This window comes from Homalodisca vitripennis, chromosome 5 (assembly GCF_021130785.1).
Source record: "Homalodisca vitripennis isolate AUS2020 chromosome 5, UT_GWSS_2.1, whole genome shotgun sequence".
Lineage (NCBI taxonomy): Eukaryota > Metazoa > Arthropoda > Insecta > Hemiptera > Cicadellidae > Homalodisca > Homalodisca vitripennis.
Genome location: NC_060211.1, coordinates 85,660,458 through 85,681,563, shown reverse-complemented (window position 1 = coordinate 85,681,563; position 21,106 = coordinate 85,660,458). Strand labels below are relative to the sequence as shown.

Sequence of the window (21,106 nt, the reverse complement as noted above, 5' to 3'; positions counted from 1 at the left end):
GCCCTCAAACGGTTGCCACAGGCTACAATCGAGTTGGATGTACTTTAGCAATAAATACTTATATTTAAACTTCATAATCTTGTAAAAAAATGAGTCACAAAAAGTGTTGCTAAGCGCTAATCTCGAGAACTGCTAGACCAATTTGGCTAATTCTTTTTGGATTTCGAGGAACATCTTTGTGAAGATAAGATTCAAAAAAAGTTTCCTGTAATATTTCAGAATACGGAAAAATAATCTTAATATTTACCAAAAATAATCTAAATTCCAAATTTAACCGTCATCAAACAGCTGTTGATACTTTCACCTGAAATTTGGCAGAGGCAGAAACATTAGTTTACATGAAAATAATAAATAAATATACATATATATACATTACTTGATTAGTAATGTAATAGAGATTGAAAAGAGAAAGTTACTATCTAATTTTTGCAACAGATTGCACCAGTGACAAATTTAAACAAACTAATAGGGTCTACATAGGAAATAGTGTTTAAATGCTTTTATAAATCCACCTTAATGAATGCAACTGTGAAGTAAAAAATGATATACTTGAAACAGGTAGGCTTCCTTGATATTGTGTATGAGATTTATACTGTGGCTTAAAAACAGTGGGATGGACACACACATCCCTGGAGGCTGGAAATGAAAAGAAATCCCATTCTTTCCCAGACTATATAGTACGAGAATCAAAGACTCATATCATGCAAAACGCATTATAAACAATTATTTTGAATGGTTAGTTTTAAGGATTTTCTACTATTTCCCTTATAACGTAGGTAGTTGTGCCTTAAGGTTGCGCATGTAAGGTTGTACTTTTTTGATCGTAATTAAACATTAAATCTACGTTAGAATGAGAACTATGGTAGACTGGAATTAGATGCTTTTAAATCTAACTTGGTTTTACATATGCAGGTATTTTCTTGCTCGAGTCAAAAAGGGAAACTAAACTATGGAACCATAAATAAATGGGACTGGAAGTCAATTTAAACGGCTGGAATAGACGTTTTGACCGCAGTAATTTTTATGTAACAAAATATAATTTTTTCATTGTTACAAAAAGGCAAACTCAACTATAGCACTTGTAATTTCTTACACCGGAAGTAGGTTACAAGAGCCGGTACAGACGCTTTTTGATTAAAGTAGATCATGAAATCAACATATGCATATATTTTCTTTATCTTATCTTAAATACATTAGACCTGAAGTAAATTTAAATGGTTGGAATAGACACAATTAGTTCTTTACGGTTTTCTTTATGGTTTTACTTGTTCAATATTCTTGTATAGTATAATGATGATTTGTTATTATAGATTTGTATAACTTTTTATAGATTCCCAGTGTAAAAAAGTTGCAGATACAGTGGTAACATCTGTATTTGATTGTAATCTGTAAAAAGTTTAAGATTTTTCCAAATGTTACTAAGTTGATCTTATTGTCTGTGTTGTTGGTGTATTACTCTTTGAGGGGTTTTTTTTAAAATAATTAAGATTAGAAATAACACAAAATTTTCGGTTTGACATTATTCTTTTAGAGAATATGACCAAAAATTATAAGTTGTTCGAAGCAATTTGGAAAAAGCTAGAAACAGTTGAATTTTCATAGGAATATTTGGAAAGAGTAGTCTATAGCAGAGAAAACACTAAACAGAGAAATTGTACCTTTTGACCTGCTTCCGGAGTGGCAGGATATTTTGGATAGGCAAGTTTGGGGGTACGGACCGCGTCCTGTCAAGATCCATGACTAAGTATTTAGGGCACTAATCACAAGTTATGTCCCCTAGAAAGAAGGGGAAGCCAGCTCTAAACCAGCCTCTCTAGTCAAAGCAGGCAGGGGGTTACATACCATTGTCAAGGCTAGCAAAAACCTCCGATACCTAGGGAATGAACCCAATCAACTCCAACAGCCATCTCCCACAGTAGACTACTGATAGGTACTGATCACAAAAAGTTGGCACTTTCTTGAGGGTATTTAGTAAATCATAAAATCTTGAGATTCCTCGTCTGCTTTGTGGAACTTATGCTCTTGCGCACAGCTGTCCTATAAGAGGACATTTCATCTGACACATTGATACCAATTTTGGACTTATTATAATCACTATGGGCTAGAGGTTGCTTTTTTTGTTTATTTTCCAATAACTGCAAATCCATCAGGATGCTTAGTTGAAAAAAAATTCAATTAAACCTCTTATCCATACAGTTAGTGTAAAAAATACAATTTTCGTACTCTAAGCAGATCATTTCACTTTTTCCAGCTTCCCTCCTGCAAGTTTGTATTTTTGATGAGGAATCCAGGCTATATTGGCTGTTACTGTCCCAGCAAGGTGGGTTTCTCTTTCTATAAAAACGTTTGCAAGATCCATGGAAGTGTAAAAATTATCTGTATACAGAGTGTGACCCTTGCCAAGATAGCCTTTCTTGAGGTCCAATACAATGGAGGCCACCAAAGACAAGTTTCTTCTGAACCTGTACTTTTTCCAATGTACACCTTCTGGTATGTATAACAAATTTGACATAACAAATTTTGAAAACCTTTATGCCATATTTGTTACTGCTTAAAACTAAGCCTGCCTCTGAAGGACATCATACTCTTGTCTATAGCAATGTCTTCCCCTTCCTTAAAAACTCTGCTCAAATGTGATAAAAGGAGATAGATTTCTTTATAGGCTCCCCTGGTGTTGAACAGTTAGTTAGTTTATCGTTAAAATACTTATAAATCCTTTGTAACAATTGGAACCTACTTTGGCTCATGATTTTTTTTACAAGGCTGTTATTGTATAAAATTCTTTTAAACAGAGATTTTATTTTAGTCAGAGATTTAAGGAAGATGACCTAGGCCTATTTACAACAAAAGTCTAATGAACTTTTGGGACAGAAAAAGAATGTGACGAACTGATCAGTCAAAAACTACCTCCACCTTCCCCCAATTACTAATTTGAAGAAAATATTGTAAAAATAATCCGAATATCAATATAAAATCAATATCAGCAACTATAAATTTAGATATAAAGTTGGCAGTACAGAACATCTTAGGAACATATATGATGGAAGTTAACGTCCTAAAGTAATGAAAAATTAACAATGTTAAGGATTTGTTTGGGTTTCTAAGATAAGAACATAAGGTATAATCTTTTTTGATATACAAATTGTTGAGACTTTGAGATGTCTCAAAGTTTTTTTATAAAGTAATACTCCACAGTTAATTTTAACTTTGGTGAGTTAATCACCATATTATTTGATTATGCTTAACCTTATACCTTAATGTTTTTGATATCTGAAGAGAATAGTTATAGACAAGTTATCATTTCAAACTATCCAGAGGCTGTATTTTCCAATCAATTTTTTGGCAAATAGGCCTTTACTCCAGATATTACCTTAATTATAGCAAAGTTATATTTTAAGTTCTGCAGGATACTATTTTTATTTATTGTTGCAGTGCATACTATTTATTTTTGTTTATAACAGCCATACTTCTTTAAATAGCCTTAACACCTCTTGTGACGATGGAGAATGGAGAATGAAACAGAATCAGGTATTAAGAGAACTGTATAAAGAGCCAGATATTGTGGCTGAGGTACGAAGTACAGCATCAGATACATAGGGCACATCCTAAGGAAAGAGGACAGAATCATGACAAAGATAATCTGGAGAGAACAAGTACCTGAGAAGAAAAAAAGGATGTAAGATGCAGTGACATCTGGAGTCAGTGTGTTGGTGAGGCAAAGTACTACTTCGTGTACCAATGGCCTCAGCAGTAATAACACTCTAGCAGTTTTACGAAATTAACTTTAAAATGGTTTAAACCCCTTCACTGCTGCTGGTGTATACTAAGTGAGGTCGGCTAATCTCAGTCCTCCTCTGGGCATTAAGGCGTCTGCCACAGTCAATGCAAATGTTAATCATAGTTAAACTAAATAGATAATATTTTTCTTTACCTGTGAAAATCGTAATTATTATTAAATTATTCATACAAACCATTCTAGAGTTATGTATTTGTTTGGTAAACTACCATGGAATATTGCATAAAAATTTTAGTTATTTCATATTGGTAGAAACTGTTTTATTCTCACCTTTAGAGTAATCCGGGACAAATTTGGAAAAATGATCAATTGGCTGATTGTTCTTCAGATAAAACAACTTCTCTGATTTATTCGTAGGGTTACAATAGTTGTGTTATAATTATACTTTATAAATTTAACACAAAAAATAAATGTTCTCAATGATCGCTGCTTCTTAATCAAAACTCTCTCTCTCTTACTTAAAATATAAATTGATTGATAAATTTCAAGTCATTACAGTAAGTAATCCCTGCCAGCTGTTGTGTCACTGTGTAATACAGTATTGCCAACTTATTAATATGTGAATACAGGTATAACTTGACAACATCAACTTCTGAACAACATAATATATTGTTTTTACAGAAACATTATATTTGTAGTTTTTGTATTCTTTAAGTATAACAAGAGTACACAAATGCAAAATCACAGTTGAGAACAGCAAGTAAGACAAATAAATCAAATAGATTGTTTAAAAAATTCAAATATACCAATTTTGTCATCATATAAAACGGGATGAAATCTCTAAATAGCTCTATAGGAAATCTATTTTAAAACTGAATTCCAGAACTTTTTAGTGTCCTGAAAACGCCCTTTGGAACACCTCATGTCATTATAAAAACCGAGAAAATCCCGGTTTTTTGGGACGTTTGGTCACCCTACACAAACGAAATATCCTTCAGACATATCACTTATCTCAGGAGTGTTTAGTATGATAACTAAAATGAATATATCTAAAACTCTCCTTTTAGAATACAGGAAAGATCCAGTTTATAATATAATGAGTTGCTTACATTTTGTGAAATGAAATGTTTCCAGACCATCTTGATGTATTGACATTTCCATTCATCTAGAAGCTGATTGGCTTTTTGCTATTCTTAATCAATGGGTTCACTTAAGTAATTTTAAAATAAAATATAACATTTTAAGTATCTTATATAAGTTATTTTCATTTTATATTAATCAGAGTTATTTGGGAAATAAGTTTTACACTCTGTACACTTCATCTCTTACACAACATTCCCTCAGAATTCAAATCCAGAACGTGACAAGGAGAACAAATAAATAACACAAGACACAATATTATAAGTCACACAATAAGATTTAATAGAATCAAGAGATGAAAACAGGTAGGTAGAGAATCATCCACAAAAACACTACCAATTCATTATTATTACATGTCTAAAAACATTTTTTTACAAAACAAACAATAATTCAGTGTTGTTTTATTGTACACAAAAGTTGTGGAATATTTTATAAATAACGAATGGCAGGGTATAACAATGATTCGCTCTCTACATACAAATTCACTGGCCCCATTATAACGACTCACAGGGCCAGCTCAACAATGTGGCAATGGCTATACAAACTACAATGAAAAAAAATCTCCTATATACTTATTTGTTGTCAAGTACGAATACGATTATTTATAAAGAGCATTACTATACATGATTTAGCTGTGTTATATAGAAAATAATCACATATAACAATGCCAGTTTGTATAATGCAGTCCTTTGTCGTGGATTCACTTTCATAAAAACTTGTTGACTCACATCTCACCTTTTCTTTCACTTGTTTGTTTATGGAAGCATATTCTTCATTACACCAAGACATCAACTTAAAATACTAACTACTAAAACCTGCTTAATTTAACAAATTATTTTAAATTCAATCCAGTTTAACAAATTGAAATGTTCACGAAATGTAAAAAAACAAGATGGTTGTATATTTTTTAGGTTAGGACAAATAGAAAAGTGAGTGGCAAGATTAACCTAAATAGATTACTGATAACAGTCTTAATTAAATTTAACAGACATAATAATAATTAAGGCTGTCTTCCTTAAGCACATTTAGATGAATCTTGTTTCCTTGTCTTAACCTTCCAGGCTTGGAGTTATCCTCCAATTTTTCGAATACAGAGAACTAATTTCAGGAAAAACAAACAAATATTACATGATATTTAATTTTTGAAACTTTTTGAAATGGTTTTTATAACATTTTAAACCACCATTCAATTATACACGAACATTTGCAACTTCGTGTAAAATTTATTGTTTTATTTTCAGTAAAATCAGGAAGAAAGCACTTCAGAATTGAAAAACTTTAACATACAAAATACTGAGGTAGACAATCAGATCTATGAATCAAAAGTTATTTCTTCGCTTGCTTTGAAGAGTTTATAAATAAGACAGGACAACAAGCACAGAGTCGAAATGAAAGAAATGTTTAAGAAAATAATGTAATAAATTAAAAAGTTTTTATTAGATCTTTTCTTATGCTTTAACAAAGATTGATCATAGTATGCAGGTTTTTCTCTAACTACAAAAAATATTCAAATTATTAGTAATATATTTACGAGCATGTTTGTTAGTTGGTATACGTACGTACATTCACAAAATGTTTACATTATGCACCTCAAAATTTTATCTTCAGAAAAACAAACACAATAATTGCACTTATTTCCCAATTTCTTACAGAAATTCTTGCTGAACATGACAATTTTAATATAAATATACTCTGTTTACAATACCTTGTAAATTATATTGAAATGACAACCGTATACACAACTCCAGTTGTTCCTTAATATTACTTCTAAAACTGTTTTGGCAACAGAACATTTTAATGATTCAAACTGTCAAATTAAAACAAAATGTTGCAATAAAATTTTATTTCAAAATATAATTTTTGAAAATTATTTGGCTAGCAAAGACTACAATTGAAAACATTTAAGTTAAGAAAAACTGGTACTTAATAGTATAAATGAAACGTATGCTTTTATTACTAAAATAAAATTATATTATTAACAACTATACACTGAAATATTTACAATTGAAAAGAGTTTGCAGAAGGAGGGCTGAGGCTTATGATTCCAGCACCAAAATACCCTGCACTCTCTTACACCTGCTGTGTACGGTATAGACTTTGTCAATAGTTAACAACACCCAAGCTCAGAAACTGGGACCTACTCAAGCATAAAATAACAACTTACAAAACACTAATAAAATGTTTTTGTTCAGTCTGTACACAATTTGTCAACTTAACAAAACACTGTGGCACAGTTTCTCTTCAAACGACAATAAACTTAAGGCTACAAGCCGCGTATGTAACAAATAAATTTATTTGTATGATTTTTTGAAATTGCATGTATTTAATTTCAATTAAATATTTAATAAGGGTAGTTTGTGTATGTATTCTACAGTTGGGCTATAAATATAAAGATTTTAGGAATTTATAAAGTAACAGAATTAAAATGTTGATTAACGATGGCTTAATAGATTTAGTTATTTATTAATGTCTTTGAGAAAAAGATAAAATATACTTAAATGTGAGTCCTGTGTTTTTACTTTTTTTATAAAATTATGACGGTATATGTATCCAAAGGATTTTAGGTAGTATATTCTCTTGTCAATTTAAATAAAATACATTTTCAATACCATATCTACGTAAAAATTACAATGAACTTCTAATGAAAAGGCATAACATTCAAAAAGTTACAAATATTAATTTTCAATAGAAACGTATAAAAAAGTTCATACTTATTAACGTTTGACAACTATTCCTCGATTAACATACAAATTGGTTAAGCTATGAAATTTGAAACATACTTAGTGTATAATAAATTACAAAACAAGATAGTTTTATTAAATGTGAATGTTGTGAGATTTAAATAAATCTTGAACAACTTTAAAATCATGCATTTTTGTTCTACACAGCCTTACATAAATAAATAAATGGGTAGCCCAATGAATTTACAATTATAAAAATGCATAAATTAAAAATTAATTATTTCTAAATTATATTTTATTAATTAATTTTATTTGAGCTTTCCACAGTAAGATTCATTGATTAATAACTAATTATTATATTTATTTTTAAATGTTTATTTTTTTTATAATAATAAAAGAATAGCCCTCACAAACCATTAAAGGGAAACTTTTTGAACACATTCTTACTTTCATGCACACAAAGCTAAATGCTACAGCAACTATATTGAGCACAGAATCCCCTGCAGTGGGGTGAACCAAGAGCCGCCATGTAAGTACACATTTGCAAGTTGGCAGTAAATGATTGTAATGTCATTTGGGTCGAAAGGAAGATAAACTATGCCACAATCAGAGGGTGAAGGCAACAATATAATATAAATAAAATCTAAAACTCCATTACATGATGACTGGCGGTGTTAGGCTGTTAGAGGGGGTCCTTGGAGGGCACCCAGATCGTTGGACCAGACTGGTCATTGATGACTTCTTTAACCTTTTGGTAGATGTCTTCTGGGGTGTCCCCTTGAACCACAGCTGAAACAACAAGAAAATATATTGTTAAGCAGTTAGAGAGTCCTTGGAGGGCACCCAGATCGTTGGACCAGACTGGTCATTGATGACTTCTTTAACCTTTTGGTAGATGTCTTCTGGGGTGTCCCCTTGAACCACAGCTGAAACAACAAGAAAATATATTGTTAAGCAGTTAGAGAGTCCTTGTAGGGCAGTCGGATCGTTAAGCTGGAGAGGTCATTGTAGACTTCTACAACCTTTTCGAAATGTCCTCTGGGATGTCTCCTTCATCGACCTGAAACTATAATAAATATATATTTTTCAGTTATTTCGAGTCCTTGGAGGGCATCCAGATCATTGGGCCTTTGATCACTTCCTTAATCTTTTGGTAGATGTCTGAGGAGTATCTCCTTGAATCAAGACTGAAACTACTAAAATATTTTTAGCTGTTACATAGTATTCTTGGAGTCCGATCAGATTGTTGAAGACTTCCCTAACGTTTTGATTGATAGCTTCAGGAATGATTCCTTGGATGACAGTTGAAACAAAAGCAATATTACCAACTATCTGTAGTGGCAACACTTTTAGTGTTGTTCTAAAATTGTACTAAGTAAACAACTTTAACTCTTTGCATACCCTCAATACGAATGCCACCCACTGTGGTGAAAATGATCAACGTCCACAATACAAGTACATCTAGTGTATTTAAGATTGTCCGCTTGCAAAATATTCATATTTATTGAAATTAGATACTCTTTGGAACAGTTGCATTTGTATTGATTTATTATATTTCTTTGACATAAAAATTTCCAATGGTTCTGATGATTAGTTTGAGTCAATGTAAATAACCATTGTGTTTATTAGGTTCATATTTTTTTGTTTATTTTGTTTTCGGATAAATATTTCATAAACATTAGTATATAATGCAAAAAGGGTTAACAAGAGTTAAATCTCCAGTTAGTGAGAATACTAGGATGGGTTGATTCTAATACTAGATACTTCGATAATGACGATTCCTGAAACCGTGATTCTTTTCAGATGATTCCAATACCAATATTTTCTAAGTATTTTGTAACAAAACAATTAATACAATTAACAGAAGTGTTTAAAATACACTTGGAAGTAATAGTTTCACGATGTATCGTAGCTGAATCTCAAATCCACCAAATCTTAAAATAAGTCTATTTGTTGATGACAGCTGGAAGTATACAAATTACTGATCACTAAAACATATTATTTTTGTACTTTTTGTATGAAAGTACATTAAAAAAATGAATTATTGTAGCTTTGTAAATAATATTTAGCTTGCAGTTCCTATTTTCCAAGTCTCTATGTTCATGCATCGCCATGTGTCTGCTATGTTAATGTGCGGATGTTTACTGCTAGCTTTGGTGTTCGCTTATTTTTGTATTTGTATAAATATGTCCTCTTTGACTGGCTACCCATACTGGCCAGATTTGCTTTAATGGCAACAAAACAAAACCAGTTAGTGTATTATATTCTTTAGTTACCGATTATACAGGAATTGTTATCCAATAATTTTTTATTGGCCCATCCAAAGAAAATACTAAAAGGAACAAGAGTAAATGTTGTAGATGATCAGCTCAGTGATTACAGAGTATTACACAGTAAGATAAGTAAAATGTACATTATGATTCTTTGTAATGTACTTTCACTGAGAAAATATAGTGGAGAAATACAAAATCTATGTAGCACTACAAAGCAACAATGGTAATAATTTTCAGAATAAAATTTACACATCAAATCAAATTTGATATTCAGTATTATTATGATTACACATATTAAGTTAGAATAGATTATTCATTATGATAACACCGCACATGAATCAGAGCGCACATGTTATACAACACTAATAATTAATAATAACATTAATAATAAGTGTCAAGTCAATGAATTATTTTATAACACATACAAGTACATAAGCAAATACAATACATAAATTCGATAATGCATGTTTGCTGCAAACATGCATTATCAAATTTATGTATTGTATTTGCTTATGTACTTGTATGTGTTATAAAATAATTCATTGACTTGACACATCCGTGTTCAACCCATGTTTCATTTCCACAGCAGCAATTCATGCTATGACCTGAAGATAAGGAATAACATGGTAAAAGACTTACTAGACTATCTTCTTGTTAGATCCTATCCTATTACTATTCCTTTCACTCACCCATACGTGTACACAACTGCTTATGTAGTCTCATCACATATACAATTAATTATAAATTGGTTGAAATATAACATAAGCTCAGTAAAAAAATTACATTTACACAACACTAACTTATGAGTTAGAGTTAATCTATTATTTTATAGCACAAATTAATGTTATAACAATTTATATGAGATTTTTGATATATAAATTTTTACCTGTGAAGTATTCCCCAAACTCAGCTTCCATCTTCATGGCACGTTCAAATGTCTTCTTTGCTTGTTCTTCTGTCATTCTTTTATTCATTTCCCTAAAACAAAGACAAATTGGTTGTAGAAATATCTTCCAGCAAAAGATGTATAGGTACAATGAAATACAGTTGTCTATGTTACATTACGCTGGTCTGTTTTAACAGCATGTAGAAACAAATAATCATGTGCAAATTTGGGCCCAGTAGCATACACAACAAACTCTCAATTTTCTATGCAATCCTTAGGGGCGTGGCCATAGGAACTACTTCTACCTGGAATGTACACAGAACTCATACAAACTTGAGAATGTTGCTAAGCTTAAGGATGAGTAAGCTTATCCACAAGAAAAAATTAATTAATTTTTATTCACCTTCCATAGAGTAATATCAGAAATTTTTTCCACAAGCAGATGATTATCTTCTCCAATAGTGGGCCTATCACAGTGCAAGGGTATTTAAGGAAAAACTTTCATAGAGTCTACTCTAATCAACTCTACAATATGCAGGACAAAACTGCAGAATCTTTGGCACTTTGGAAAAGCATGGTTAAGTTCCTCAGGAAGCCTGGGTAAGTTTGTTTTAAGTGTTTTTTGGGACTGCTGAAATTGTAAATGGCTAACACACCAACGGAGAATTGTCCAGATGCAAAATATTCTTGGTTTGGACACAAAGTACTGGATGAATGTCAGTTAGGATGTTTTTTTTTTTTCACAAAATAAGCTCAGTTGCATCTCAGATACAAATCAAGAGAGACCAAAATTATTAGCAGTGCTTTGTTTTCTTTGTCAAAGACGTAAAACAAAATGCAACAGAAGTGTATTGGTTCATAGGAGGCATTTACTTGGAGCGTACAGCTCTCGTTTATGTGAGGGAAGATGATGAGAAGTTTATTAACTAATTCACAATGTATTAAAATTGTATTATATACATTTGAAAGTGATACTAAAATACTATTTTTCAATGTAGTCACCATACAAATTTAGGAACTTATCATGCGGTCTACTAGTTTTCAAATTCCAGTGTTATAAAATTCTGCTGCCTGAGACTTCAACCAGGTAGTCACAAACTCCCGCAGTTCCACGTCTTCATCGTCATAAGCCAGGTCTTCATGGCTGGGAACAGGTGGTAGTCTAGGTGCAAGGTCCGTACTGCAAGGCGGATGTGGAAACACATCCCACTTAAAAGCATCTAGGACTTCTTTAATCTGATTTGCTGTACGTGGTTGGGCTTTTTTGAGCAAAAACAAAATTTTTGAACTTAACTTTCCTCTGTGCTTGTTTTGTATTGCTTTCCTTAAATTTTGCAAGGTTTCACAATACCTTGCAGAATTTATGGTTGTGCCACATTCTAAAAATAAACAAAAAGAACTCCTTTCCTGCCCCAAAAAACAATTGCCATAATATTCTGTGTGGACAATGATGGCATGCATTTCCTTGGTTTTTTGGGAGAGTGTGTGTGTCCCCACTCCATAGACTGTAATATTTGGCTTCACAATTCATGCGTTTTACCCAAGTCTCGTCTCTTGTAATGATTCTATCAGGCAGCGAGTCATCATCTTCGAGTAAGTAAGTATCCAAAAATTTCAATGAAGCAGCCATACACTAAATTTTTATGGGTTTCTTTTAAAATTTTTGATACCCATCTTGCACAAAATTTGAGGAAAAGTAAGTGTGAGTTCTGTTAATTTGAACCAGTGGTCTTCCTTAATGTTCTCATCAACTTTAGAGACAATGTCATCTGTCGCAATGCTTGGCTGTCCACTTCGATCCTTCATCATGCACATTAGTTCGGCCATTTTTAAACCTAATGCACCACTGACGCACTCCAACTTCAGTAATCACATCATTTCCATAACCTATCAGAGTTGGCGATAAATCTCAATTGGTTTATTGTGCTTAGCAAACAAAAACTGTATTACTGAGCGCACTTCACAACTCGCAGGATTCAATTGCGTCATACATTTTAATCTGCTATTGTAAACAAAGAGTGACAGTAACCTCTCACTAGTATGACTGGATAACCACTAAATAGAGAAACGCCCTGACATCAAAATGGTCGGGGTAGTCCAAATTTTGACTCGTAGCTACAGAGCGAAACATAATCTACTTTCTGGATAGGACAAGTATATTGTAATAATAAACATAGTCTACTAAAATGAATTATATAAGAAATAATTGTACAAATATTTTTTCACTAAGTAGTTTTAATCTGAAGAATATACTCACTTGCTGACATACAAATGATTTATATGTTTGTTTGAATGACATTTGAATCATTGTGACCTCAATACCAATGGCACTATTACTGAATATTGTTATCTGTTACATTATTTTAAACATATAGTGCACATTTCTGAAGACAACAAACAGATTCAATGGTTGGAAGATTTTATTTAAATATCTGTACATTTTATAATTTTGTTTATGGAATGTTTCACAAAATTACTCTAATTTGTGTATAATATTGTGCTACTATTTATGATCACAAGTATAAATGTTTAGGTAAATGTTTATATTTAAGTCAGTTTTGTTCCATGAAACATAATCTATGCAAAGGTCAGAATTCAAAAAGTGTATTTTAAAAATGCAATTAAAAGCACAAATCTATTTATATAAATATCTTACTGTCTGTAAAGTTCAGATGTTTAACACTAAGACTGTCATTGACTATATATGAGATGAGGTATATTGCGAGCAGACGGTTTTATTGATATACAAACACCACACACACACACATACACTTACATTATGGACTCCACAGACTTAGGTTTGATGAATACTGCGATGGGATACAGCTGAGCAACTTGTAACCTCTTGATTGCGTTCCCGCTAACGTCCAGTATGCAGTGCTTGCCCTAAAGCATAAGACAACCAAATTTTACCAACAAAGTTCAATTAAAAATACAATACATTTTTAACAAAAAAATGCAAAGTAAAATTAGAGTGACTTCCTATTACTAGCTTTGGACCATCACAATAAATTGGAAAATGTTTAACATAGCCCTTTCCTTTCAAATTTCCTGGACTCTCTTGTTCCCTTGTACTTGCTTTTAATTTGCTGTCAAAATGCATGACTTTTAATACTACATTATCAAGAACTTATTTGGCCTATAGATAAATTTTCTTATAGAGTATTAATAGGAAACTTTTAGCACAAATTACTAGATAAAAGAACTAAGTAAAAATTTACATTCTCTCTGTGGAAATACCATTTTAAAATATCGATTGTAGTCTTTAATTTACAAAATAAAATTGGCTCACCTTCTCTGCGACTTCTCTGACAGAAGCCACGGAAGTGCCGTACAGGTTGTCATTGTACTGGCCTGCCTCGATGAACAGGTGGTTTTGTATGTCTCGCTCCATCTGCTCCCGAGAGGCTACAAAGTGATAGTCCCTCCCGTCTACCTCATACTCCCGCTTAGGTCTGGTCGTATCTGAGGAACAACCCCAGCAATGTACTAACATAAAAAACAATCTTACAACAAAACTTAGTTTGCAAAAGAAATTTCTGACAGTGAAAATAACATAATTGGTTATAAAATGTTGTGTTTTTAGTTAACCCTTTTAAGGCCAATGACCAATTGAGTTGCACTAGTCTCAAAGGCCAGCTCCTGATATTGCTCAGGTACCTTGAAGGCCAGGCTATTTTTGTTCCTTTTTGCATAGTTTTAGTAAATAAGCTGTAACTTCCATATTGCTTAGTAAAAACTGATAATTCTTTTTTTAATTTTATTTGTAAAATTATAGGCTTAGACAGGAAACTATAAGGTTGGTGATAAAAAATAAAATATATTTTTTACATACATGTTTGTATGTAACATTTGTAAGAGTAATTTACTTTTTTTGGTTTTAACACCTCATAAAAAATACAAAAGATTGTTTTGCACCCAACTAACACTTATTTTCTAAAACTACATATTATTTACAACAAACATGCCAATTTTCAAGTGCTTATCAATAATAAAAGTGAAGTAGGCACGAATTATTCAAAATCTGCAACTGCAGCTTATTTGTGAAAATTGTAGAAAAGCTAGTCTTGTCTTCAGTTTATACAAAAAATATCTTTTTTCTTCATACAACTCACAAGAATCCATACAAAATAAACACAAAACACTGTTAGTAATTAAAAAGTTTTAAAATTATTATTATTAGGCATATTTACATTGTTTGGTAAATAAAAAGTTTCTTTAGTAACAAAACTGAACACCGGTACCACTAGCAAGTAAATTGTTTACTAAAGTGTTTTCACTTGTAGGTGATTTGCCTCTCGTTCTTTTGCTCATATTTACACTTAATAGTTCACTGCAAATACTCAGAAATACCTATAACATTGTACACAATTACTGAATTGCATCAACAAATTATAACCACAACAACTTTAACCTATACACCACAACGCCGTTGTAGTAAGACAGACGATTTCATCGAAATGCATAGATGTATAATAATAGAAATGATGCAAGAAACGGCAGTGTTTGCGTTTACTCATGAAGCCCATCTAACCCCAAACAAGAAAATATCATATTTGGTGGCATTTGGAAAGTTTACTGGCCAGAAAACCGGAAATAATGGACGGCTACCTATTGTAGCCGTCGGCCGCGAACGCCATTATGATCACGGCTACCTATTGTAGCCGCCGGCCTTCGACGCTATTTTGACGACGGCTACAATAGGTAGCCGTCGGCCTTATAAGGGTTAAAACACATTGAATAGTTCCTTTACAATAAACTTTGTCTCACGTAATTGCATTTTAGGATAAAATTTCAACTTAGGTATTATTACTATATTATAATTTTTTTGCTGTAAAAAGTGTATGACATATGAGGTTTGGTTATTTTTACAGCTTTTTTTTATGATAGTATAAATTGATCTAAACATTACTTTTCAAATTATTTAAAATTATTTAATATTTGTTAATGACTTTTGTAAATTATTAAATTTAGACAATAAAAGGATGTTTATCATATTCATCACTGCTGAAAAACAAAAACAATGAAAATCTTCCAAATTTTCAAGAATATGGCCCAGCACTTTATGCAAATTACTTTGAGAAATGGCCATAGCACTCAAAAGGTTAGTAATAGTCGGGAACTCACGTGGGACACAGGAGCCAAACTGGTCAGGAAACTCAGAGATGAGGTCATCGTTTACTCTGTCCTTGAGAGGACCAAGGATGATGACAGGGCGAGTGTAGTCAATCTGCAGTTGTGAGACTGGCTCGTATGACAACACCGCCTCTTCCGTCCCTGCACACAATGCTTGTTACTTCTCTAACATTTGCACATACCAGTATTGCAATGCAGCTCATGTCCAATACATCAATATGCAACAGTAAGTAATCCTAGTACTAAATCATTTTTAATTAGTCTTCAAAACTGACAAGACTAATTAAAAAAAGGTCAACTGACCTAATAGTTTTGTTAAAATAGGCACTTGATAGTGTTTTTAACAATGTACTACTGGTTTTAACACCGAAACTTTTTCATACACTTAAATATACTGTACATAAAACACCATAAAAACATTTTCACAGTAAAATATATAAAAAAGATTATATTTTAAAACATTTATAAAACAACACAAAACATTTATAAAACGAGAACAATGACGGCGGGTAAAACAAAACATCACAGACTAACTGACAGGTTAGGATCAGGTAAAGAATGAGATTGATTCTCAAACAAAACAAAAAATAAAAATTTACCATTCTCCTTAAATAAAGAAATCACAGTATTTATGACATTATTATTAATATGAATATTAACAAATATAAAAATAATTTAATGTTTTGATGAGAAATTGGCATAATTTGACAGATTACCAATGATAAGTTAGTCATGGGATAACATTACTAGGTTTTATAAAGTGAAGGCATGAGTCAGTCAGTGATCCTACCTAATCTAACAGTCGGGTCGGTCTGTGATGTGTTTTCCTTTAGCTATAATTTTCCGTGTTTTATAAATGTTTTATTTAGTGATTTTAAATTTCAAATTTAGTATTTTTACAGATGTTTATCTTTGTGTCTGACAATGATGTTAGATGCCAAAATTGATAACACATAGTATACCAGTTATATAAATATTATAAAAAATGTATTAAAAGTTAAATTAGCCAACCACATTGTATAATAAAAATAACTTTGAATCTATTACAATATATCTAACTTTAGTCATAGTCATAGCCAGAGTAAAGAAAACAATGCATACACTTTACACTGTACACTATCAACATTTTATGTACTTAAAACTCATTTACTTAAAAGCTAAAAATTAGATAATTCTTTTACACCTGTAATAAATATTTTACAATTTATGTATATTTTATTAAGACAGTTATTATCTTTTTTATTACTCCATTTGTTTAATTTTTTAAATATAGCAATTAAACTCTTATGATTAACTTTTAAATATACATGGTGAACCAGACAACTGTGCCAATTGTTGCAGTGGTATAACAAGTGATTGTAAAAACTCCATTTCAACTTTAACCCTCTCATGTTGTGGGCAAGGAATTTGAAAAAAATATATTGTTAACCTCCTAACAAATTTGTAATGGGTATTTTTTTAGGATGGGGGATATTTTGTTTTTGGGAAAGTTTTAAATGTAAATGTGGAGCATGTGGCACCTCATTTTAAACGTCTTTTGACACAGATAATGAAAATGAAATGTATTCATTTTATCTTCCTATAGATGTACAGGGTGTTCAGACAACCAAGACAGTTTAGTTCCCAAAAAAACTTGACATTTAAAAACTATTTACATTTTGAACATTTAAAATGTTTATAACTAAAAAATATTAAATGCAACTGTATGGTTTGCATTACACAAAATTAAAGGGTAGTAAAAAAACAAATTATTTTTGTATTTGAACTTTGGTTTTATCTCAAGCCAATTTTGGTTTTGTAGGCAAAAATTACAATTCCAAATTATTTACAGCATTTTATCCATGCAATACATTGTGACAGGTCAATTGAGCACTACTAATACTTTAAAAAGTCCTTCAACAAGGTCATCAACACCTTACATGTAGCCAATGCAATGCTCCACCCGCTCACTGAAGCTGTCTACTGGCCGCTCTAGTAGCATAAACCATACAATTCAACCTCCTCCAAATGTAGTAGTAATCAAATCTGGATCGATACATCAGGAAACTGTTCATTAAGCCTATTACAAACAATGATAGCATGATGTGGATAGGAGCCATCTTGCTGCAACCACATTCTTTGTCCAACTTCATTTGGAAGACCCATCAGTCTTGGTTTGGTAGTCTTGGTTAGGCAAGACATTGTTAAGGAAATAACTGTATATATCTCCATTTAAATTTCATTCAAAGAAGTGGGGACCAATTATTCTGTTTCCACACCATACGTTCAGTGTCCAATACCTTTGATTGTCTACTGCACGCATCCAATGTGAATTCTCAAAGGACGAATAATGCATGTTATGATGATTCATCTTGCTGTTACTTCTAAATGACGCCTTGTCACACCAGAGGACATCATTTAAAAAGTCAGGGTCTTCATTCATTTTCTCTTGGGCCCATAAGCAATAGTTGATCTAACCCCCATCTTCACTAAGCTCTTGATGCAACAGATTCTTGTAGGGGTGCATCTTGTTTTCATGAAGGATACTCAAAACTGTCATTTGACCCAACCCAGTAGGCCGCTATTCTTCAGCTTGAGTCCTGTGGATTTTGTAGAGCAACCTCTAAAACATCGGCAGAGTTTTTGTTTCTAACTGGCCTTGCAATCTTCTTACTTTTGTTGTGCTCACAATGCACCCTTCCAGTTTCTCAAACACGATCAGCTAAGCTTTGAAATATCTTTAGTGAGTAGTGATGTCCACCAGGAAAGCGTTCAGCGTACAATGTAGCTGCTGCAGTGAAGTTTTGATAACACTTACCCAAAACCATCAACATATCAAATACCTTCGCACTGGTGTAAGCATTTATTTTAAAATTTAAATAAATAAAATAACAATCTAAACAATAAGTTTCAGAAACTGAGTATTAAAACTGTTGCAAGAGTAAAAAACACCAAACATAATTCTTCCTACCTATCATTTACTTGTTCAGTACCGATTTGGCTGATTCAAAATTAGTACGAGTTTTACAACAATTACAAAACCTACATTATTATAGGTTGTTTACCAGAAGAACAATGCACACTTCATCAGCTGACAAAGAGAGACCGAGAGACTTTTAATATGAGGTACCACAGGACCACCTTTACATTTTAAAATGTTACAGAAACTCCACACCTCAAAAATACCCCTTACAGATTTCTGAGGGTTCAAAATAATCTTATCGAATATTCTTTATCACAGACCACAGACAGTTGGGAGTTGCAGTTGAAATGGAGTTTCTATCTTCACTTCTTATACAGCTACAATCAGTGGTTCAGATGGTCTGGTATATGTTGTGTTGGGCAGTGTACAATTTTACGTCTGCTGTTAATATTATAATACATTATTCTTCTATTCTTTTTATAATAAATTATATTTTATTTTGTCGATAATATATAGCTTTATTTTGTACTACTACAGAACGTCCTCTTATTTTTCACCAACTTTTTATTTCAACTTTTATTTTTAACTTTTTTATAAGAAACTATTGTACTAGTAATTAGCTTTTGGAATCATGGACTTATGAAACAAAAATTTGTCTGATAATAAAGCAAAATTATTTAGATAACACTGTTCTTGGTCTGCTATGTACACTCGTTATAGTTGTACAAAAAACATGCAAAATAAAATCAATAAAAAATAAAATTACTGTAATTAGCTACATATATATAATTTATAAATATTTCTTCAAAATATGATAAAATGTGGGAGTTACATGAAGTAAAACGGAAAACCAATCATTCAAAAATTATCAAGGCTGGTTAAGAAAAATAAAACTGAATTAACATAATAAAATACATAATGTTAATTCAAATTTTTTTGTTTAAATTGAACTCATTCTACAAATAAAAAAGACATATAAAAGAAGGTTTTGTAAATAATCAGTGAAAATAGAATGATTAATTATATTGACCTTTTAGTCTCTAAAGTCAAGGCCAAACTCAAAATGTTAAAAATTGCACATTTATGAAAGCATTAAAAATTACAATTAATTCTGTTAGGACACTTGGTTTAAAACTACGTTCTGTAAATATACTTTTCTATAAAAGCTTATAAATCTAATCTGTTGGGTCTGATACAAGAAAAAATGAGTAGCTAGAAGTGACTGCTGTCTGTCCAGGGTTAGTTGGTAATAGAATGAACAAAGTTCAACGCTACTATTAGCCATGCTACTGACATAGTGTAGCCTACAGTCAGACTAAATTAGAATGTACATAACTTGAAAAAGACTATAATTTAACAATAATAAAATAAAACAATTTTCACTTTGGTAAATATTTTTAATTAGTTAAAAAATGCTAAATGCTTCTGTACAAGTGTTTGAAAATACAACAATAATACGGTAATGCATATTACAACAACAGACACTCTATGAGTGTGGTTTGAGTAGATTAAAAGTGAACACAGAAATAGACAAAAAGGGATTAACACTTTATATTGATAAACTACAATTTTTCCTAATTCTAGGAAATGACAATGCCTCGTTTATTTCTGTATTATTATTCTTTTTTCTGTACAATAGAATTTTAACTATGTCATTTCATTACTGTAATATTGTATAATTAACAGTACATTTACTGTCAGCACTTTGTTGTTTTAACATTTTAAAAGAAATAGGTACAAAATAGAGAAGTTTACATTATGAAGATAGAACATTTATTTATAATAAAATTGTTATTTATTTTTTTCATTATCTTGACAATATTGACTATAGAGACTGAAATGTTTAGTTTGTACTCTAGTAATAATACTTCTTTTATAAAACAAGTGTTAACCTATTATTCAAGCAAATGTGAATCATTTTACACATTTTCTTATTTAATGTTATAATAATTGTAGTTTAATAAATGGAATGGTGTTTAAGATCCTATATATAAGCAAGCAGTCATGTTTTAACTAAAATACCAATAAATTACCACACTTTCATTAAAACCCAGCATATTAATATAAATAACAGATGACTTTTGATGATTAAAACCTGAAGTGACAGGGAAAAATTGCTGGTCTGAGAGTAATAGAGGGTCATAAGGTTGCTGAACTTGTCAGGTTTGTGTTGCTAGGCAATAAACTTGTGTAATTATTCATTAAACTGAACACCAAACATACATAGAATACCTGTCATCACACTGCATATGGAAGTACCCTAAGAAAATATACCGGAAAATAGAGTAAAATTCATGACAGGTAATGTAACACATCCACAAACGTGTACAATAACAAATCATAAAGCATGGT

General features: G+C 31.5%; 1 protein-coding gene across 1 annotated transcript in view; it reads right to left on the bottom strand.

Moving 5' to 3' along the window:
* Window positions 1–5,134: 5,134 nt before the first annotated feature.
* Window positions 5,135–21,106, bottom strand: part of LOC124362458 (disks large 1 tumor suppressor protein-like) — a 713,149-nt gene continuing 697,177 nt past the window's right edge. The window contains exons 17-21 of the mRNA XM_046816976.1: window positions 15,844–15,993; window positions 14,009–14,181; window positions 13,493–13,602; window positions 10,717–10,808; window positions 5,135–8,346 (exon numbers count right to left, since the gene is read on the bottom strand). Coding sequence (XP_046672932.1) covers window positions 8,240–8,346; window positions 10,717–10,808; window positions 13,493–13,602; window positions 14,009–14,181; window positions 15,844–15,993 — 632 coding nt within the window. The 3' untranslated portion in view covers window positions 5,135–8,239. The remainder of the gene's footprint in view (window positions 8,347–10,716; window positions 10,809–13,492; window positions 13,603–14,008; window positions 14,182–15,843; window positions 15,994–21,106) is intronic.